At 41.5% G+C, this 23,659-nt stretch overlaps 1 protein-coding gene across 6 annotated transcripts in view; it reads right to left on the bottom strand.

Moving 5' to 3' along the window:
• Positions 1 to 23,659, bottom strand: part of TMEM117 (transmembrane protein 117) — a 393,879-nt gene that overhangs the window by 107,146 nt on the left and 263,074 nt on the right. For all 6 annotated transcript variants that reach the window (XM_050936249.1, XM_050936255.1, XM_050936256.1 and 3 more), the window contains one exon: positions 7,853 to 7,950. In XM_050936249.1, the coding sequence (XP_050792206.1) occupies positions 7,853 to 7,950 (98 nt within the window). The remainder of the gene's footprint in view (positions 1 to 7,852; positions 7,951 to 23,659) is intronic.

The raw sequence follows: 23,659 nt of genomic DNA, 5'->3' as shown, positions 1-23,659 counted from the left end.
TGCACCCCCAGATGGAGCCCTCACCCCTCCAGCACCCCAACTCGCTGAGCCAGCCCATGAAAATGGGTGCGTGAAGGTGGGGAGAGCGAGCAACAGAGGGAGGGGTGATGGAGTGAGCAGTGGGCGGTGCCTTGGAGAATGGGTGGGGCCTTGGAGGAGGGTCCTAGGAGGGGCAAGGGTGTTCAGTTTTGTGTGAGTAGAAAGCTGGCAACCGTAGGCATAAGTAATTTGTGTCAACCCCATTCCAAATGATTTTGATAGGTCAATGCAGTTCACTTCATGAATACGTATACTCCAATATCCAAAAAAGATGCTATTTTAAGGTTTTTTTCTTCTTTGGGGTTTAATTGTTTGTCACAAGCTATATATTGCTAAATCTCCTGACCTCAGTCAAACACTCCACTTATGCTATCAGGCCTCATTAGGCCTCAGCCTCTTTCCAAGCCTACCTTAATAATACTCCTCACTTTACAAGCTTCTCTACTTGCATTTCATTTGTATTAATATCATGTAAAAATAATAAAGTAATTTAGCAAGCAATATATGGATTAAGCTTGCCTCATAATTTCCATAGGATCTGGTCCTGGGTCACTGGTCACCATCTCAGTGGCACCAGCGTAACCTTGCTGTCTTTACAAAATTTGCCCCATAACTGTAATTTAGCAAACAATTCTGTTGATGATGCCGAAGAAGGAATCAAATTCAGGTCACCAGGATGAACAAGAGCCAAAAAAGGTGAGATATTTTTAGCTGGTTTAAATGGTATAGCACCACTAAAGTAAATGGAGTTACACAGATTAACACCAGCTAAGAACCTGGCTCAGTATGTCAACAGGGACCCTTTTCTGCAACCCTAACATTGTATTACACATACTGAAATGAATAATCTCATTAACATCAATTGAACAACTTTTGTGAGTTAGTGTTTCTTAGTACAAGTAAAATATGCAGAACCAGGCCCCAAAGTATGCCAACATGAGTAAACAATTTTTCCATTGGCCTTATGTATGTTTTGGAATTACTTCCTTTTATTCAGCTGGGAGCCATATAACCTTTCAAATGTTTATGCTATTAAAAAATAATATCTTTGGTGACCAATATGGCTTGCGATTATCTTTTGCCTTTTATATAATTTAGAGTTGCTTATATGCTAATATGCTTTCTAAAACAAAATGAGTAAACACACAATGTTGAAGAATAGGAGAACAGATACTCTGAGAATGAGTCAAGGTTTCAGTTAGATGCATGAAAGCTTGGCAGAGTGGCTGTCAGCAAACTCTAACACACATCTTTAAATATACCATTATGGAGTTGCACAGTTAGAAAAAAAATGACTCCAACATGCCATAATTGCTTTAATTGTTACATTTATTTTACAGAATTGAATTGATTTTTGGAACGTAGCAACGACAAAGGCTGTGAACAATGGCTATAACCATTAGGAAGGTGAAATGCTTGTTTTTGACCTACATTGAAATGTGAAGCCCAACGTGGGCTTTGAGAGTACATATTTTGCATAGGTCATTGGCTGAGGCTGTATTTTTCACATAGAGTTTTCTGTCATTGTTTGACAGATTTTTGAAAGCATGCTGAACAAAGCTTGAACTTGAAGCATCCATGTGAAGTTTTGGGGGCATGAGTTTACAAGGCCTCTGCACAATGAAGTCAGGGAGAAAGGAAAAAAATATTTTGCGCCTGACAGTTTTACAGCAGAGGTGGGCAAACTATGGCCCACGGGCCACATTCAGCCTGAGGGACCCTCCTGCCCAGCCCCTGAGCTCCTGCCCCAGGAGGCTAGCCCCGGGCATCTCCCCTGCAGTTCCCCCTCCCCTGTAACCTCAGCTCGTTCCGCTGATAGCACAATGTCTAGGGGGTGAGGCTGCGAGCTTCTGGGGAAGCGCAGCTGCAGAGACCGGCCTGACTCAGTGCTCTGTGCTGTGCAGTGGCATGGCTGGCTCCAGCCAGGCAGTATGGCTGCCTGTCCTGGTGCTCTGGGTGGCGCGGCTGTAGAGCTGCCAGCCACCGGTGCTCCAGGTGTGGTAAGGGGGCAGGGAGAAGAGGGGATTGGATAGAGGGCAGGGGAGTTTGGGTGATGGTCAGGGGGCGGAGTGTGGATAGGGGTTGGGGCGGTCAGAGGGCAGAGAACGGGGGGGGGGTTGAATGGGGGCAAGGGGCCCAGGGGTGCAGTCAGGAATGAGAAGAGGGGTTGGATGGAGCGGCAGGGGGCAGTCAAGGGCAGGGGTTCTAGGGGCGGTCAGGGGACAGGGAACGGGGGGTTGGATGGGACAGGAGTCCTGGGGGTGCCATCAGGGGGCAAGAAGCAGGAGGGGTTGCACGCCTCTGTCTTACAGGATCAAACTCTTTCTCAGCTTTACAGTATGAAATTTATTTTGCTTTAGTATGTACAGTGGTGTACTTATACTATGAAGCTTTGTACTGGGGACAGTGTCAGACATTTATTATATATTGCATGCAGCCACACTTTAATTTTTTTTCAGTCTGTGTGATCATATTACTGCCTGCATTGATAAAATACTGTCACTTATGGAGTTGTGTTAATTTCTGTTTGCTGGCAGTCCTGAAACAAAAACATTGTTCTGGTCAAACGGAAAGGTTTTTTTTTTTTTTTGAATTTCTGAAAAGTTTTAAAAGTAAAAAAATAAATAAATCCATTTTGGGTCAAATGAAGTGTTCCGTTTCCTTTCTGGGCATTTTTAACCACTGTTAATAAGAACAGAAATGATGAGCTGGAGAAGGTGGTGGTGCCCGCCTTGTACCCAATAGCTAGAACGTTCAGCTGGGTGGGGGGAGAGCCAGCTTCAAATCCCCACTCTGGAGCAGACTCAAACCCAGGTCTCCCCCTTCCCAGCTTTGAGTGCCCTAGTCCCCTGGCTATTGGCTATTTTAGGGTGAGGTGCTTTCAGTTTCTTCTATTGAAACTGTTCCATTTTGTATAAAATACTTGAATAGTCATTGGGGCAGATCGAGAGAGAGAGAATGATCCTGTAGCCCCGGTGGTGAGGGTACTTGGGATGGGTGGAACCTGGAGTCCTGTGCTGCTCTAATGACAGTCTCTAGTAATGCACAGATGGACATTACCTTATGTTATGGAATTACCAGATCATAAATCCTACCCAGAAATAAATAACCAATGTTGTTGTGGAAGTACAGCTTGGACCAATCAAATTTAAACCTTTACCAAACATCTTCTCACCCCGACCTTAGCTCCTCTCTCCCCAGAAAGCTTCCATCACCTCCCTTATTTACATGTGGAGTAATCAGTCACCCACCTGTCTCAGTGAATTGGCAGACCCCATTTAACACGTTCTGAGCAAGACCAACAGATGCTAGCAAGATGGAGTGCTAGAGATGCTTAATGCTAGTCTGTTCAGGGAATTACTACTGACTGACACATGGACTGCAGTGAGGAAGATAAGTGATTTAGAACAGTGGCTCTCAATCTTTCCAGACAACTGTACAGACACCCCGTGGGTTACGCAAACCCTATTTATGCAAATTTCTAGCTTACGGAAAATATTCCATAAGCTAGAAACAGGAAGGGGTTTTTTTTGTTTGTTTTGGGTTTTTTTGGGGTGGGAGTAATGGTCGTGTATATGTTTCTGATTTATGCAAAATTTGACTTAGGGAGTGTCTGTACCCCTTTCAGGAGCCTGATTTGTCTTATGTACCCCTAAGTTACACCTCACATAAAAACTACTTGCTTACAAAATCAGACATAAAAATACAAAAGAGTTACAGAACACTTCTACCGAAAATTTGCTTACTTTCTCATTTTTACTCTATAGTTATAAAATCAGTCGATTGGAATATAAATATTGTAATTATATTTCAGTGCATAGTATACAGAGCAGTATAAACAAGTAATTGCCTCTAAGAAATTTTGGTTTGTACTAACTTCGCTAGTGCTTTTTACGTACCTTGTTGTAAAACTAGATAAATATCTAGAAGACTTGTGGTACCTTCTACGTACCCCTGACTGAAAACAACTGATTTAGAATGAAAAAAAGAGTTAATGAGTGAAGTAAATGGGGGCAGGGGAGGTGAATAACATAGGGTTCCTTGCTGTGTATTGGTTTACACTTGTGTGATAACACAGTCTAGAAATCTTAACTTTAATAAAAGAGTTGTTTTGTCTGGGGCAGCATTCAATTTAGGCTGACAAAGCTATGAAATCTATTTAGTTCTTTTAAATGCGGTTCACAATGAAAATAACTAATTTTAATAAGCTGTCTTTTGAAACAAATACAAGAACAGCTTTCAAATCTGTAAAAGCAACATAATGCTCCAGTAATGCATTTATTATTGTGACTACTGCAAAGCAAGAACTATTGAAATACAGCTGATCAGGTCATAGCCTCAATTAGGTACATCACAGAAAAACCATTTAAAAAGCTCATGCTTAATTTCCATTCTGGAGACAGGGCTATCAATCTCAGATAGAAACTCCTATATTTACATAGTAAGAAATCTCACAATGAACCATGTTTAACATAGTCTTTTTTAAACATAAAATAGATAGTCTCCCGTAGTAATTGAGTAATTTTTTATCAATTTCTTTGAATAAGCCATACAATTTTTGACTCTTTTTGAGCTATATTCCTAACTTGTTGAATCAAATGAAGATGACATCTAGTTTAAAAAAACAAAATGCTGAAATGTAAAGAAAATTAGATAGATATGACATGCAAAAAATATAAGGAAGTTAAATAGGTTCCAAAGTCAGGCACACAAATGTTAGGAAATGCCAGATTTACAATTGCCTGCGAGACCTTAATTTTTTCCCCTTGCGCGTCCATTCTATGCACTGAATGAGAGAAGAGACCTGTGGAAAAAACACTATGTGATCATGACACTATGGACTATATCATAGTGAATATGCACAAAGGATGCCCATGAAGGGACACCTTGGAGGATTTGACCCTTATCAGCAATTTGCCTGTTCAAATATCCAGTTTGTTTGCACTATTTTTGTAATTGCACATGTACATCAGGTATTGAATAGCACACCTATTTTGTGTTCAGTCCTAGGTTTCTGACATGTTTAAAATGTTACCATCTTTGTGATTTATCCCTTATTTTGAGTAACTAAACTATAGTGCATTGAACTGAAACAAATCCAAATTACGCAGATGTGCCATCTATATTTCTGTGGCATTTTCTACTTAGGATGTTCCTTTCGGACAGCTTACCAAAATGAACCCATTTATGTCACAAGTCCCTAAACAGAGCAAAGAAAGAAAGACTAATACTTCATATTACCACCCATAATTTTAGTTAGCCTTCCCTCTCCGTTTCTCCTCCTCATAAGAAAAAACACACGTCTACTGTTACTGTATGCCTGACACACACTATATAAATAATATCTCTATTTAATATGGAGTCTTGCCTAAGGTGATTTTATTTCATTGCCGATAGCTACAAATAAAAGAGTTTATGTCGCCCTTTGTGCTTCTGAGTCCTCACTGAAAACACTCTTTATTTTAAACATATTTATGAAAAGAAACTTTTTACTTAATCCATTTCTATTTTCAACTTTTTGTGGCAATTTTAGTGTGACTGTTATGCGAAAGCAAATATGGCTTTATACAATTTTGGCCTGTACAAAATTCAGAACATCTTTTGTAAGAACATTGATTTTTTTTATAGTGTTTGATTGCTCTCTGTGTCTTGCAGTGTTCTCTCTCGAAAATAAAATATCTTTACCATGGCACTTCTTACTTGTCCCCTAACTAGTCTCGGTATTTCAGTTTTTTCTCTAATGAAAGTCTCTTCATGACTAACTAGTCACTTCACCAGAAGCTCTCTATTTTATGAGACAGATTGACTAGAATTTAATACCATATTCCAGATGAAGGCATACCATTGATTTATGTCATGACTTGATTTTTTCTAGCCTGCCAGATGTGTATTTTAGCATTGTGTTTGCCTTTTTGACCACTCCCACCTCTGAAACAGAGGTTTTCATTGTGCTGCCCACAATGATGCTCAGGGTTTACTGTTTTTCCCCTGAACATAGTAGATTTCAGGCTCAGTATATATATATAACTGAGCCTGAAATCAACTATGTTCAGGAGGAAAACAGTAAACCCTGAGCATAATGTAATTATTATATATATAATTATTGCTTCCATTATATATTACCCTGCATTTGTGAACAATCAATTTCATCTGCAATTCTTCTGCCCATTGACCTAGCATTCTTACATCCCACATAGTCTGCTCTAGTCTTGACAAGCCTAAATGATTTTATGTCATCTGCAATTTTTACCACATTACTGTGCAATCCTTCCTTCAGGTCATGGTTAAATACTAATTCTAGTTCAGAATTTTGGGGCACCGCATTTTTAGTTTGCAACATGACAAAAAAAAGACTATTTTATTCTTTCTGTTATCTCTTTCTTAGCCAATTTCTAATCTGCTTTATCTCTCCCTCCATGACTTATTAGTTTTCTTAATTGTCTCGTGTGAGGAACTTTGTCAAAGGCCTTTTGAAAATCCAAATACATTAGATCCACCAGTTCTCCTTCATCTACTATTTTCCTGACATGCTCAAAAGAGTTCTTATAGATCAGAGAGGGATTATTTTCCTTTAGAAAAGCTATGCTGGTTTCTTTTATCATATATTAGTCTAAGGATTTTTTTTATATTTTATTCATAATTATCATTTCAATCAGATTACCTGGTACTGAACTGCCAGTGGTTGGTCATTGCTAGAATCACTCCATCACTTAAAAAAAAAAAAACCAAAAAACCAAAAACAGGTACAACATTTATTAACCCTCAGTCCTCCAGTATACTTGATTTTAATGAGAGCTGCATATTTTTGTTAGCTTGACCCCTTCATTCTTAAGTTACTCCAGAACTCCTGGGTGTCTCCTCTTTTTGACACCTTCATTTCTTATGGTATCACATCTTTATTACCTGAAAAAAAGTAAGTATCCCAGTATCCTCTCTGGTGAGGACTGATGCAAAGAAATCATATAGCTTCTCTACAACATAACCTCCTGAATTTCTCCCTTTATCCTTCGCTAGAATAACACTCACTGATATTCTCATAGGCTTCCTATATCTGAAGAATGTCTTATCCTTTTTATGTCTTTGACAATATGCTCTTCAAATTCCTTCTTAGACCATCGAGTTTCCATTTTTCATTCTATCTGCCATAATTTATATTTCTTGTTATTAGCATGATTTGGGCTGGGCTGGAATTACATTTTGTGAAGCATACCTTTCGGTTCATATAACTCTTGTACCCTGTTATTTAGCCATATTGGCTAAATAACAAGAAGTAGACTTCTTGTCTACTTTTTATATTCTTTCTCAAAAAAATCTATGGGCCCAATCTGTTTTTGCATTCACATTCAATTGTGAATGCAAAATGTTACCACATTTAATTTAGATGTCTAGTTAACTTATATACAGGGACAAACAGGTAATTAGACATCTTAATGTTATCCCACGTGCCAGCAATTTTGATCCTACACTTTTGTGCCCACAACTGCCTGGATAAAAAACAGAAGCCAGGTTGAGGTAATTTTAAAATTTGGCTCATCTGTCATATATTCTTATTAGAGGATGTGTATGCATATGCAGCATTGATTTAAATTGCCGTAAAGCTTTTCTATTCATATAAAAATTGTTTTAACAGGCTGACAAATATTGTATGACATTTTGTTAGAAAATATAGCTTAAATCCTTTGCCAGTTTTATTCTTATCATGTATTCACTTCAAAGTTCTTCACTGACATAAGTGTTAGAAGGTACTTTGGCAGAGGTTTGGATGTCTATTCAAGGCTCACTTACAATAATTGGATTTTTACTCTTTTCCTACCAGAATAAAATGATCCTAACATTTCCTTTCTTCCAGAAAGCTCTGGCAGACTTCCCCCAGTCAGGGTAGGTCTTGTCCTGAAGCATCATATCAGTGACCTATAGAGGAAGAAGGAAAACATTTAGCTTTAAATCAGTGTCACAAAGTTTTAAACACAAATTTTTAGATTACAAAAGATTTTTCATTTCAGATCATTCTAATCAACATTCGTAACAACAGCTAAACTGAAAATCTGAACACAGATATTATCTGCAGCTCTCTTATTCAAAACCTACATGAACTTTGGTTTGCCTTCTAGAACTGATATGTACGCCTTCCTGAGAGATGTGAGAAGGCTCATGCATTGCCAAAGATGCAGAGAGGATAGAAGCTAATCTAAATGAGCCAGTTACTTATGAAGATCTCGGAAAAAATGGATGTAGGTTACTTTCTTCATAGTCATATAAAGAAGGCAAAGAATATGGTTCCAATCCAGCCAGGGAGGTAAGTCCAAGTTCTATGAGCATAGTGTCAGCAGAATTTTGGCTATGAAATCTGAATTGCAGTCCAAGGTGTTGAAGTCAGGGAAGCTTGTGCAGTAAGGGCCATATGCTACCCTCGATCTGCTCTCAATCCCAGATGCCAAAGAGAAATGTGCACACAGAGTAAAGGCCATACATGACCCTAAAACCTGTGCTGTTCTCTTACACGGTATTTAAAAATTGAAAAGCTTATTCTAATTTTCAGTACTCATATTTAAACAGACCATCTGTCAGCTCTGCCCAGAGCCCCATACACACATACTACTTTTGCATGATTTACCAAAAAACCTAAACTGAACTAAAGCAATGGATTTGGATAGCCATGATCTTTGGGCGTGTTAAAAAGCCATATCCTTTTCTTCAGATTAACACTCTTATAAAGTATTGAAAAATTCAGTATAGTCATTTCATACACCATGCTATTTAGAAAATCCAATGGCGGGGAAAACATACACAAGTTTTTTAAAAAAAGGTCAGTGCACAGTACTTGCTGTGAAATGCAGTAAAACAAATGTTTGTCTGCTACTAGCATCACTACACTGTTTAAACTATTAGCTACTTTAATAAATATAAAAGTAACTCCTAAAGAGATTTCAACAGAACCGCCCCCTAGTTTTCTTCACTTCCAAATAGAACCCAGTTTTACAGAGATTTTTCTATTTTTATTTTCTTCTTGGTTTATTTTTGAAGCATGGAGTTGGTTTGGTTTGGGTTTTTTAATTTAATCAGCTAGCATGTGAATTAGTACTTTCATTCAAAGACATTTTATAGTATTTATCAAAGGGAACACAAACCCTATGTTTAAATCAGGGATCGGCAACCTTTGGCATGCATCACTTCCCGCAGCCCCAATTGGCCTGGACCAGCAAATCGCGGCCAGTGGGAGCTGCGATTGGCCGAACCTGCAGATGCTGCAGGCAAACAAACCATCCCAGCCCGCCAGCGGATTTTCTTGATGGGCCGCATGCCAAAGGTTGCCAATCCCTGGTTTAAATCAAAGCCACATATGAATCAACTTCATCTCCCAACTTTAGGGTTCTCAGACCTCAGGGGATGAAGGTGTTCAACACATTGCAGAACTGGGTCCTAAATGATGATGAAAACTTTAAGCATATATGGTATATAAACAAATATGTACTCCAATGATTCTATTATTCTTAGCTTGAAGAATTGATTGTATCCTGAAATACTATTTCCTTTTGTAATTCCTTTCTCCGATCACCCATGTTAAAACCACCCAAGTTAAATAAATAAATATTTGGATACATATTTAATGCTTAAAAGGCCCCTCTAAAGATTTAATTAATTTCATTCAGCAATACTTTTCCAGTTCCAGGAAGATTCTGTACAGTAATAAATATTTGCAGGGAAACAGATGATTACCGGGTGGGTTTTATTCAATTTTCAAAATGTTTTCTCCAGAGTACTTTCTGGGAAGTACTTATTATATTTGCTAGAAGGAAGCAATCTGCGGCTGTGTGACCAGTTATTACAGCAGCGTGTTTTATAAGAATGGCATTCAAGTAAGTGACATTTGCTGAGGAAAATGGCAAGAAGAGGCAGGAAATGTTCATTCTGATATCAGACAGCTGGTCTTTTTCATCTCTTAGCTCCAGCATTTATTTTAAGTCTTATCATCAGATCAATGTCAGGTCACTTGCAGCTAAATTGGCAGAAGCAAAGACAGTCATTAAAGGGATGCATTCAATAAAGAAAAATCCAATTACCTTTTGCATTAGAGAAATCAAATTCATTTTCTGGTGGTGGTCAAGGACAGTCATTGTGGAAAATGGTGCATGGGAGGAAAGTACTCAGCTTTGTCACAGTATAAATAATTGTGTTTGGATAGGATCGATATAATAGCAACGAGTTGTTTTAACTTCCAGCAGCATTGGCAGAAAACAAAAATTCAACCTTTTTGTTTTCTACAAGTTAAAGAATTTATTTCTCTCTTCACATCTCAAAATCCAATGCACTGCCTGGCAAACATTCATCTCTATTAGCTCAGACTATCTGGAAAAATGCTGCATATACTGTGGAATAGATGTTCCATGATGCGCAGTTCTCGCATTCTTCAATCATTGTATGTATCTTGTATAATCAAGATAAAATGGAAAAAGCCACCTGAAAAATATCCATTACTTACTTACTTAATTTTGTATCTATTACTATGAGAGAACTAGGAATGTGATACTGTATTAACATTGTTTGCTTATACTGACTCAATTTAAAAATGTATGGCTTTTTATGCATAACTGTGTTCCTATGTTTCACTTAATGTTCCATTAGAAAAATGGGTATTGTCTATAAAGGCTTACAAACTACAATTACGTGGTGTGCACAGTCAGATGCTTGTTCAGTGAAAAATAAAATTGGCATTTCTTGTACTGCCTTGTCATAAACAGATAGCTAAGGGTTAATGTCTCTTTCACCTATAAAAGGGTTAACAAACAGTAACCTGAAACACCTGACCAGAGGACCAATCAGGAAACAAGACTTTTTCATATCTGGGTGGAGGGAAGTTTTGGGTGTGAGTTCGTTGTTCTTTGTCTTGGGTCTGTGCCCTCTCGGCTCTGAGAGTGATTTTTCTATCTCCAGGCTTTCTAATCTTCTGTTTCCAAGTTGTAAATACAAGGATAGTAAGACAATAGGTTTATATTTTTTTTTGTATTTACATGTGTGTAGTTGCTGGAATGTGTTAAATTGTATTCTTTTTGGATAAGGCTGTTTATTCATTTTTTTTCGTTTAAGCAATTGACCCTGTATATTGTCACCTTAATACAGAGACCATTTTATGTCCTTTTTCTTTCTTTTTAAGACCTGTTTGAGTGTTTTTCACTGGTTAAGACTAATAAACAAAGGGAGGGGGAAAGTCTCTTTGTGTTAGATTTACTAAGCCTGACTTTGCATACCCTCTGGGTGTGGGGGGAGAGATGTTAGATCTCTCGGTACTTGTGTTTCAAGGACTTGAAGCAGGGAGGGTGGAATCCCTTTGTTTAGATTCACGGAGTTTGAATCTGTATATCTCTCCAGGAACCCAGGGAGGGAATACCTGGAGGGGAAGAGGGAGAAGGGAAGTGGGTTATTTCCCTTTGTGGTGAGACTCAAGGAATCTGGGTCTGGGGGTCCCCTGGGAAGGTTTTGGGGAGACCACAGTGAGCTAGGCACTGTATGATTCCTGGCTGGTGTCAGCAATTACCAGGTCCAAGCTGGTAACTAAGCTTGGAGGTTTTCATGCTAACACCCATATTTTGGACGCTAAGGTCCAGATCTGGGAAGAAATGTTATGACACGGTGGCAGGGGTGGGATAGATAGAATCCAGAAGCCAGTAGGAATATTATATTTTTCTTTTCTCTGCTAGGGGCTTTTAAGCAGAGAGGGTTTGGTTTTAAAAGGAACCAGAGATAAATTTTTTTTCTGTTCTCTCCTGGTAGTAGCTTGCATATTAAGCAAGGAACTATTAAGGGTCTTTTGTTATACTATAGCACTCTGATTGAGAGTTAAGTACCCAGCACAACACACATGCAAATAAAGTGGTTTTTCTGGTTTACTTTACATTTAAAAGATTAGCTAGAAAAAAAAAGGCACTGTTGCTAGGCAAACCCCAGGAGACAACAGAGCCAGCAGTTCAGACAATAAACACTGGAGGGCACCCCAACACAAGAAAACAGGAACCATGACTTCTAAGGCAAAAATGGAGGCCAAGGAACAAATCAAAGACGCAGAGCACAGGCGAGATATGGAAAAAAAACTACAAGAGATGGAGCTGAGAGAAAGAGAAAAAAAGGCTACCCACAGGAGAGAGATGGAACTCCTGAGGGAAACCCACCGGCAGGCCCTGGAATTAGAAAAGGCTAAGCAACAAAACACAGCCAATCCTAACAACCCTTCGCCAATACTTGTTCCACAACACAGGAAATTTCCCACCTACAAGGCAAGTGATGACACCGAGGCCTTCTTGGAAAATTTTGAAAGAGCCTGTCTTGGGTACAGCATCTCTGAAGACCAGTACATGGTAGAATTGAGGCCACTGCTCAGTGGACCCTTAGCAGAGGTGGTGGCTGAAATGCCAAAGGACAGAATAAATGATTATAAACTGTTTCAAACCAAGGCCAGATTCAGAATGGGGATAACCCCGGATCATGCTCGTCGGCGTTTCAGAACCCAAAAGTGGAAACCAGATGTGTAATTTCCCAGACACGCCTACTATGTTGGGAAAAATTATGAGGCCTGGATATTAGGAAACAATGTTAAATCCTTGGATGAACTGCACCTCCTCATACAAATGGAGCAGGTCTTGGATGGTGTTCCTGAGAACATAACATGGTACATACTAGATGGAAAACCCAAAAATCTCACCGAGGCGGGGGAGATTGGAGCCAAATGGATGGAAGTGGCAGAAAGCAAGAAAGCTACTGTCAAGGGGGCACACCGACAATAAACCCTACAACCGAGGGCAACCCAAGGCCCCTCCTACAACCCAAGGAAAACCACAGACACCCTATTCTTCCACCTCCCCAGTCTCCAGTAACCCACCTCGACCCAGTGACCAGTCAGCTGGAAGATGCTTTAAGTGTAATGAACTGGGACATATCAAGGCCAACTGCCCAAAGAACGCCAACCGAGTGCAGTTCATTACACCAGTATCACACCAAAGATCCTCAGGCCCAGATGCCTCTCAAATACCCTTAGAGCGAAGGGAAATATTGAGAGTGGGTGGAAAGAAAGTTACTGCATGGAGAGACACGGGGGCACAAGTGTCAGCTATCCACTAATCCTTCGTCGACCCCAAATTCATCAACCCAAAGGCCCAAGTGACAATTTACCCCTTCATGTCACAAGCTGTAGACTTGCCTACAGCTGAACTGCCTGTCCAGTACCAAGGCTGGTCAGGAAGGTGGACTTTTGCAGTCTATGACAATTATTCCATCCCCATGCTACTGGGGGAAGACTTGGCCAACCAGGTGAAGCGGGCCAAGAGAGTGGGAATGGTTACACGTAGCCAAACCCGGCAAGCTTCCAGACCCATTCCTGTTCCTGAGCCATCCACAGGGGCCCTGTCTGTGTTACCAGAGACCCAGACAGAGGTCGGGGACCCGGATCCCATGCCAACAGCGGAAACAGCCACAGTGCTTCCAGTCCCAGACCAGGAACTGGGAAAGCAGCCAGCACCAGAACCGTTGCCAGCACTGACGACAGTGCTTGCAAATCCATCTTCAACCCCAATGCCAGAAGGTGCCAGCGAGCCTGAACTGGCAGAAGCAGCAGACAACCATACCCAAGAGGCTCAGCCAGAGCCTGAAATAACCCCTGGTGCACCAGCGGAAAGTGGCTCATCAGCAACGGAAACAACCCCATCACCTACATCGCTTCCAGAGGGACCAAGCCCAAGTCCCTAGTCTAAGGAAGAACTGGTGTCCCCAGCCTCAAGGGAACAGTTCCAGACTGAGCAGGAAGCAGATGACAGCATTCAGAAAGCTTGGGCGGCAGCACAGAGCACCCCACCACCTCTCAGCTCTTCTAATCGATCCTGGTTTGTTGTAGAACAAGGACTTTTATACAAGGAGACTCTTTCTGGTGGACACCAGGAAGACTGGCATCCGCAAAAGCAGTTGGTGGTTCCAACTAAGTACCGGGAAAAGCTCTTGAGCTTAGCCCATGATCATCCCAGTGGCCATGCTGGGGTGAACAGAACCAAGGACCGGTTGGGGAAGTCCTTCCACTGGGAGGGGATGGGCAAGGACGTTGCCAAGTATGTCCGGTCTTGTGAGGTATGCCAAAGGGTGGAAAAGCCCCAAGACCAGGTCAAGGCCCCTCTCCAGCCACTCCCCATAATTGAGGTCCCATTTCAGCGAGTAGCTGTGGATATTCTGGGTCCCTTCCCAAAAAAGACGCCCAGAGGAAAGCAGTACGTACTGACTTTCATGGACTTTGCTACCCGATGGCCGGAAGCAGTAGCTCTAGGCAACACCAGGGCTAAAGCTGTGTGCCACGCACTAACAGACATTTTTGCCAGGGTAGGTTGGCCCTCCGACATCCTTACAGATTCAGGATCTAATTTCCTGGCAGGGACCATGCAAAAACTGTGGGAAACTCATGGGGTGAACCACTTGGTTGCCACCCCATACCACCATCAAACCAATGGCCTGGTCGAAAGGTTTAATGGAACTTTGGGGGCCATGATACGTAAATTCGTCAACAAACACTCCAATAATTGGGACCTAGTGTTGCAGCAGTTGCTGTTTGCCTACAGGGCTGTACCACATCCCAGTTTAGGGTTTTCACCGTTTGAACTTGTGTATGGTCACGAGGTTAAGGGGCCATTACAGTTGGTGAAGCAGCAATGGGAGGGGACTAATATTCTGGACTTTGTAAGCAACCTACAAAACACCCTCCGACACTCTTTAGCGCTTGCTAAAGAAAACCTAAAAAATGCTCAGGAACAGCAAAAGGCCTGGTATGACAAACATACCAGAGAACATTCCTTCAAGGTAGGAGACCAGGTTATGGTCTTAAAGGTGCAACAGGCCCATAAGATGGAAGCATCATGGGAAGGGCCATTCACGGTCCAAGAGCGCCTGGGAGCTGTTAACTACCTCATAGCATTTCCCAATTCCTCTCTAAAACCCAGAGTGTACCATGTTAATTCTCTCAAGCCTTTCTATTCCAGAGACTTACAGGTTTGTCAGTTTACAGTCCAGGGAGATGATGCTGAGTGGCCTGAAGGTGTCTACTACGAAGGGAAAAAAGATGGTGGCGTGAAAGAGGTGAACCTCTCAACCACCCTGGAATGTCTGCAGCGGCAACAAATAAAGGAGCTGTGCGCTAGCTTCGCCCCATTGTTCTCAGCCACCCCAGGACGGACTGAAAGGACATACCACTCCATTGACACAGGTAATGCTCACCCAATTAGAACACCACCCTACCGGGTGTCTCCTCATGCCCAAGCTGCTATAAAATGGGAGATCCAGAACATGCTACAGATGGGTATAATACGCTCATCTACCAGTGCATGGGCATCTCCAGTGGTTCTGGTACCTAAACCAGATGGGGAAATATGCTTTTGCGTGGACTACCATAAGCTAAATGCGGTAACTCGTCCGGACAACTATCCAATGCCATGCACCGATGAGCTATTGGAGAAGTTGGGACGTGCCCAGTTCATCTCTACAATAGACTTAACAAAGGGGTACTGGCAAGTACCGCTAGATGAACCTGCCAAGGAAAGGTCAGCATTCGTCACCCATGCGGGGGTGTATGAATTTAATGTCCTTCCTTTCGGGCTGCGAAATGCACCCGCCACCTTCCAGAGGCTGGTAGATGGTCTACTAGCAGGACTGGGCGAATATGCAGTTGCCTACCTCAAAGATGTGGCCATTTTTTCTAACTCCTGGGCCGAACACCTAGAACACCTGGAAAAGGTCTTTGAGCGCATCAGGCAGGCCGGACTAACTGTTAAGGCCAAAAAGTGTCAAATAGGCCAAAACAGAGTAACTTACCTGGGACACCAGGTGGGTCAAGGAACCATAAACCCCCTACAGGCCAAGGTGGATGCTATCCAAAAGTGGCCTGTCCCAAAGTCAAAGAAACAGGTCCAATCCTTCTTAGGCTTGGCCGGGTACTACAGGCGATTTGTATCACACTACAGCCAAATCGCTGCCCCACTGACCAACCTGACCAAAAACACCCAGCCAAATGTAGTTAAGTGGACTGATGAGTGTCAAAAGGCCTTTACCCAACTTAAGGCGACACTCATGTCTGACCCTGTGCTCAGGGCCCCGGACTATGACAAGCCATTCCTAGTAACCACGGATGCATCTGAGCGTGGTATAGGAGCAGTTCTCATGCAGGAAGCAACGGATCACAACTTCCATTCTGTCGTGTTTCTCAGCAAGAAACTGTCTGAGAGGGAAAGTCAATGGTCAGTCAGTGCTATGCCATTGTGTACGCCCTGGAAAAGCTACGCCCATATGTTTGGGGACGGCGGTTCCAGCTACAAACTGACCATGCTGTGCTAAAGTGGCTTCATACTGCCAAGGGGAACAACAAGAAACTTCTTCGTTGGAGTTTAGCTCTCCAAGATTTTGATTTTGAAATTCAGCACATTTCAGGAGCTTCTAACAAAGTTGCTGATGCACTCTCTCATGAAAGTTTCCCAAAATCCAGTAGTTAAAAAGTGTTCTTAAAATGTAAAAGCCTGTTAGTTATATACTTAGTGGTATATGTAAAGGTGCATGTGTTGTATTAATCTCTTTATTTTAAAGTTCTAGGAAGAAATCGCCGCCAGTGAGGTTCCCCACTGTCTGCAATTTGGGGGGCATGTCATAAACAGATAGCTAATGGTTAATGTCTCTTTCACCTATAAAAGGGTTAACAAACAGTAACCTGAAACACCTGACCAGAGGACCAATCAGGAAACAAGACTTTTTCAAATCTGGGTGGAGGGAAGTTTTGGGTGTGAGTTCATTGTTCTTTGTCTTGGGTCTGTGCCCTCTCGGCTCTGAGAGTGATTTTTCTATCTCCAGGCTTTCTAATCTTCTGTTTCCAAGTTGTAAGTACAAGGATAGTAAGACAATAGGTTTATATTGTTTTTTTGTATTTACATGTGTATAGTTGCTGGAATGTGTTAAATTGTATTCTTTTTGGATAAGGCTGTTTACTCATTTTTTTTCGTTTAAGCAATTGACCCTGTATATTGTCACCTTAATACAGAGACCATTTTATGTCCGTTTTCTTTCTTTTTATATAAAGCTTTCTTTTTAAGCCTGTTTGAGTGTTTTTCACTGGTTAAGGCTAAGAAACGAAGGGAGGGGGAAAGTCTCTTTGTGTTAGATTTACTAAGCCTGACTTTGCATACCCTCTGGGTGAGAGGGGAGAGAGGTTAGATCTCTCGGTACTTGTGTTTCAAGGACTTGAAGCAGGGAGGGTGGAATCCCTTTGTTTAGATTCATGGAGCTTGAATCTGTATATCTCTCCAGGAACCCAGGGAGGGAACACCTGGAGGGGAAGAGGGAGAAGGGAAGTGGGTTATTTCCCTTTGTGGTGAGACTCAAGGAATCTGGGTCTGGGGGTCCCCTGGGAAGGTTTTGGGGAGACCACAGTGAGCTAGGCACTGTATAATTCCTGGCTGGTGGCAGCAATTACCAGGTCCAAGCTGTTAACTAAGCTTGGAGGTTTTCATGCTAACCCCCATATTTTGGACGCTAAGGTCCAGATCTGGGAAGAAATGTTATGACAGCCTTATCGAACCACAAACTTCATTTTACAAGACATTAATATCAATATGACTGCACATTATCTAGAAGGGTAACCCAGCAATACTTTAGTGGGACATTTCTCTTTATCATTAGGTCAAATATGCAGAAATTCTTATGAGTCACAATGTTAGTTAAAGATTTAAAAATATTGATGGTCCATTGTGACATGGTACACTGCAACCATGTAAAAGCAAAAAAATGTTGATTTTAAGATGAACAGTTATGAAATACCACTACCAGATAATACAATTACCAGTAGAGAACATGTATAAAATGGGTATAATGATATTTTGTAAAGTGCTTTGAGATGCTCATATGAAAAGTGTTATAGGGAAGCTAATTATTTATTTATTCTTATCATTGCATCAAGTTTTCATAAAATTACCTTCGCCACTGGTCAAACCACTTCTTTCTTATTACATCACCTACAGCAGACAGAGAAAATTATTGTGCAATTCTGCTTCTTAGAAGATATCTTGCAGGATTCTCACTTCTGGCTTAGTGTGAGATTGGCAGAACTTCCCTAGTTCTTAAGGTTTTTTGACCTTTGAGGGCTATGATAGCAAGGCAGTATTGCAAACCACACACCCTGCTGAGTATAAATGCTGCTTTCTGAATATTCCAGTCTGTCCCTTTGACTGAGAGGAAGGTGAAGCTCCCAGAAGGAAAAATCTCAATTCAAAATGATCAACATAAGATCAAAACATGTGCCTCAGAGAAAAAATGCAAAACCAAGGTGTGAACACAACTCAAAAGCTAACCTCCCAACTCTGAGGGGACAGAGGCAGGGGCAGAGAGAATCCTACAGATGCTTTCAAAGAAACAGCATAACAAATAACTGCAAACAGGAACCTTTCCAAATCTATGCTATAAGCTCAGCTCACATTGTAAAGTCCAAATTCATTCTTCTTCTGATGTTTGACTTTATTAACAAAGAAAGCAACAATAAAATACCATAAGATTAGCTTGCTCCTTCTATCAGGTTTAACTGCTCCTACAGTTCTTCCCCCAGGGCTGCTCTGGCCACACCCTCCCAAGAAAGTCACTTCAAAGGTACAGTAATGAGATCCTAAGTGAGTCACCAGGCCCACATAATCCTTTCACAGTAAAATCATCTAACAGGTGTTTCAGACTAACACTTGACAGCCTGTTACAAACTGGCTAGCTGCAAATAAAACTCTAAACAAGGAAAACGGGGACACTTTTGACCATTCCTTCAAAAATCTTCAAATCCCTTCCTGGGTAGAAACTAAAGCAGACATTCCCACATTGTAGCCCTTGGACCAATTGCTGGTAGTCTGTGGTGCTGGCTCATCATCTTTGTTTCCAGCTGTTAAACTGCATTTTAATATAATTAAAATCTATTAAATGCTTTCATAACAGCCCTTTTTCCATGCAAAGAATTGGAGTAGGTGTAAATTGGAAGGAAAATGGACTATGAGACAATTTCTCTTATTAGGAAGTGAACTACCCTATGAAAATGTTTGGAAATGCCTGAACTAGCAAACAATGAGCTAACTGGTGTTTCCTTCGGTATTTCATTCGTAGTAGTCATCACCAGGTCATCAAACCGGGTGAGGCGCACACCTCAGGAATTAAACAGTAACAGAGGATGGAACAATTGGAAGCCATGGTCCATCAGAACACTCTAGAATTACAAGCACTTGATGGACTCTGAAATCTTTTCTACCTCTAATTAAGCACCGAGTAGCTTACATTCTAACAAACAACACCACAGCAACATTTTATATCAACAAGTAAGGAGTGCTCATTCCCAACTACTTTGTCTAAAGGCTCTGGCTCTGCGGTAATAATGTCTGGGACATTGAGTGTGTCCAATGGCTCTGCACCTGAAAGGACAGATAACATATTAATGAACACATTAAATCACAGACTATAAGGTCAGCATGAGTGATCTCTGACGCAGTAAGTACTAGACTTACTGCTCAGAAAGAGGGTTCAATCAATACACCTCTTCATAACTAACAGCAATGAAAAATGCCCTCTATTCTCCTTCAGAGCAAGGACGGACAAAGATTTTTGTTACAGATCCATTCCTATTAGATTGGAGCAGCAGATTTCAATGTTTTCCTTCTAATCCCATGGAAATCAGGGAGCTAGAACATTCTCCACCTTGGGACTCTGAGGGTTTCCTTTGTCCTAATGGCACTTCTCCCTTTATCTGGCTTATGTACTCATATGCCCCCCAAAATGTAGCATCTGAACACCTCACAATCTTTAATGTAGCACCCCTCTAATGAAGGCAAGTGGTATAATCCCCACTTTACAGATAGGAAACTGAGGCACAGAGAGGCTAAGTGACTTGCTCAAAGTCACACAGGACATCTCTGGTCGAAAAGGGAATTGAACCCAGGTCCTCTACAGCCCAGGACTACATAATGTGTATGGGCCTATCCACTCTTTTTTCCTCCCAGTAACCTATTGAGGCTCGCCAAGAAGAGGCCAATTTCCGCTTGGTTTCAGCAGACTAGGCTTATCGTTTCTTTGAGTCACTTGTTACTCATTTCTGGGCTTTTTTGACTATTTAAGTAGCTTGTTGCTTTTTTGGCTTTCCTTTGGGGCTTTTCCAGAAGGTATGGCTGCTGCTTTTTTTTTTTAATTGCCCTCCAGAAAGCGGGGTTGTCCCCTGGTTGCACAATCCCTCTCCCAACACCAAAAGAAAGGGGATAGGAAGAAATCAGGATTTGGAGACTGACAGCCCCAGGGCCAATGCTCCAGGTCAGCCTGATTGACAGGGCAATAGCAGGGCAAGGAGGGAACCAGGAGCTTGGGGCAAGTTCCTCTGCCTGTGAGTGTCGTTGTGAGATTGCTGCATGTACTTGCTTCTTGCATGACCTTCAGTGCCTACTTTCTCTCCATGGGCTACCTCCTATGTGCACTACTAGGTACAGGGGAACTGGGTGGTTGGTTTAGTATGTGGGGTTGTGGTTTGGTAGGGGGGACTGATAACAATAGGCTGGAAGGCTGCAGCAGTAGCAGCCTGCCATTTGCCTGCCCTTGCTGGCTGCTAGTTCTGCAATGCTTGTGTTTTTTGTTTGTTCTGTTTTTTTTTAATTATTATTAAATGCTCAGCTGTGCTCAGTGGTCTTTCTGTTGGTGCATCTCTGGTGGTGGTGTTTCACCTGCACTAGCAGGGGGAGGTGTATCAGGGGAGCTGCGAGGGGCAGGGGGGAGGCAAGCTGTGGGGGTGTGTGGGGGAGGGGGCAGGAGGTGTCAAAGCTGGGTAGGGGGGCTGCAGCACAGCTGGGGCCATGGGGCTGTGGGGAGAGTGGAGTTGCACCATGCCACCATTGTTGATCAGTGACTCTCAGGGATTTCTGGTTTCATGGTGCAGCACCGGGGGGTATCTTTTGGGTGTCTGGTGGTATTATGGCTGTTCCAGCAGTCAGCTGGTGGCTCTGTGGATGCTGACCAGTGCTGACCAGAATGGGATTGGCTTGTTTTGGGCAGCTTGGGCTTGTTTTGAAAGGCACTGCAGCTTTATTATCTTGTGAGACTTGGCAACCATCCAGGTGTGTATTTATAGTCTGCCAATCAACATAGCACCTAGGAACCAAATACAAGAACTAGTCCCTGGAGGAAGGTTCCTACAGCATAAACTCAGAGTTCAAAGCCATATCCTTTATTGTCCTCCTTTACTGGCCACTTAACACCTCTCCACTCCTTTTTTTTGGGGGGGTGGGGGTGGGAATCATGCACGAATAGGGATTGTATTTATGGCTTATTACAACAATCTATTTAACAGCCCCCACACCCACACACACCTCCACTCAGTTTTTTTATTTTATCCTTTCCCCTCTATGATTGGAGAGGAGTTAACTGCCCACTTGACCTTGAATGGTTTCTTGAAATATGTGCTAACTACTTATGCTAAACTATCTGTTCTACCTTGTATTTAGCTGTGCCACTCCGAGTACATTTCCCAACCCGAGGAAGAGCCCCCTGTAAACTCTGAAGCTTCTCTCTCTCACCAACAGAAGTTGATCCAATAAAAGATATTACCTCACGCATCCTGCCTCTCTAATATCCTGGGACCAGTTACCACAACACTGTATACAAGAGCTTAACAGAAATGTAGATAATATGCTGTGAATATTCTGCAAATAACTAGCTTCTAGCTACAAAGAGTAACCAGCAAATGGAAGCTGTCAACAAAAAATAAACTGCAGCTACTTATGCAATAAAGTTTGCAACCTTTCCCAAGACTCTCTTCAGCATTGCCTTTATCACACAAGAGGGAATTAGACAACTAAATGAATTTCTGTTCAGATCACAAGCCTTTGCCAAATATCCTTTAAATTACGAATGTGAAACATTAATATTGTTTTTAATTACCCATGTGTATAGAAACTACAACCACAGTCAAAAAACAAAAGCCTTAACAGTTTAGAAATCCCTATATTAAGCAATATCTTATTACACTTCCGAAGAAATACTGCCCTTGGAGCAAAGGCAAACCCTCCGCATAAATCAGTCAATCCCACTTTTTAAAAGTTACTCTAATGTCTGACTTCTGGGAACAAAGGTGCTGCCTGGAAAGGTGCTTCCTCTGGTACTGTTCTTCACTCTTACTGAACATACCAATAAGCTTGAGACTATTCTACTGTCACATGTACCCCCGTTGGTAAACTGACTCAGAATACTGGCATGTGAAAATGACAAATCACTTTCAATGTAAGACTCTTTATTTAAAAACAGTCCAGGCAAACAAGTAAGGCCTGTAAAACTGGCACCAAAGAAAGACAATGATTTGAGGCTTATACTACAGATAGGGACCCTTGTGAGACAGCAAGAAAAAGCAGCTCCTGTGAGACTGCACCTGGAATATTGCGCTTAATTATCGGCATCCTTAAGAAAAAGGCACACAGATTGGAGGAATTCATTCTTTCTGTTCCTTTTCTCTGATTAGGGAGCTGAGGAGATTAATTGTTAAGCAAAGAGTGATTCCTCCATTAATGTCAACTTTTACCAATGGTTACCACACTACAGTACCTAAATATTGGATGCATTTCCTGTTCTAAACATAGCAATAATTGCCAACCCACAAAATATCATAAGACTTCCTTAAAAATCATGATGTTTTACAAAACAGTTTTTTTGAGGCTTTGTTTTATTTGCATTCTCTTTTTTGAGCCTTTAAGGTTCAGGTTTTCTAGCTTTTCTCTGCAACCATAAAGTCCAGAAAATTATTTTTTTCTTTTAAATGGAAGCTCAGATTTTCACATATACACGTGAGATCAGGACCTGGAGCTTCAAGAAAAATATTGAAGACTCATAATAAAACCACAAGAGTCGGTGCTTTAGTGTAGACACTAGCTATGCTGATGAGGGGTTCTCCCACTAGCATAGGTAATCCACCTCCCTTTGAACCAGTAGCTAGGTAGATGGAAAAATTCTTCCCCGACTGACATACAGTTAAACTAACCTAATTTTCTAATGTAGACCAGGCCTTACTCTTATATGCGTAGAGGAAATATTGCAAGACTCAGGGGATTGTGGTTTGATAAAAAAAAATCTAAATGTTAAAAAAAAATGTAAATGTTTCAGAACTATCAAGTTAGCATATTGGAGCCCATGTAACCGTATGGCATATGACAATTACTCTTATCCGCCCTGTCCTCTTCCTTCGGATTCTTTTGTGAGGGTGGTGGGTGCATGTCTGCACGTGTGCCCCCTTTCTTAAATTTTATTGTAAGCTCTTCAAGGAAGGCAGCATGTATACATGTGTTTGGTAACACCTAGCACACAGCATCTCCAATCGTGCGTACAACCGCAATACCAATAATAGTAATATATTAAAAAACTTTGCCATGAAGTATCTAATGTTGCTGCATAAACAACGCACTTGACATTAACCTTACAAAAACCAAGGAAATGAAAAGTTAAGCCATTTATCAGTCTGAATCCTGTGTTCTTCCAGCCGTAGGACTACAGTTTACCATTACAACTACCATACACCACAAACCACACACTGCCATAGGCGCTGATTTCTCCTCTGCCCAGTGGG

Source organism: Gopherus flavomarginatus, chromosome 1, assembly GCF_025201925.1.
Source record: "Gopherus flavomarginatus isolate rGopFla2 chromosome 1, rGopFla2.mat.asm, whole genome shotgun sequence".
NCBI lineage: Eukaryota > Metazoa > Chordata > Testudines > Testudinidae > Gopherus > Gopherus flavomarginatus.
The sequence above is the reverse complement of the archived record's forward strand: the minus strand, read 5'-3'. Positions and strand labels throughout refer to the sequence as shown.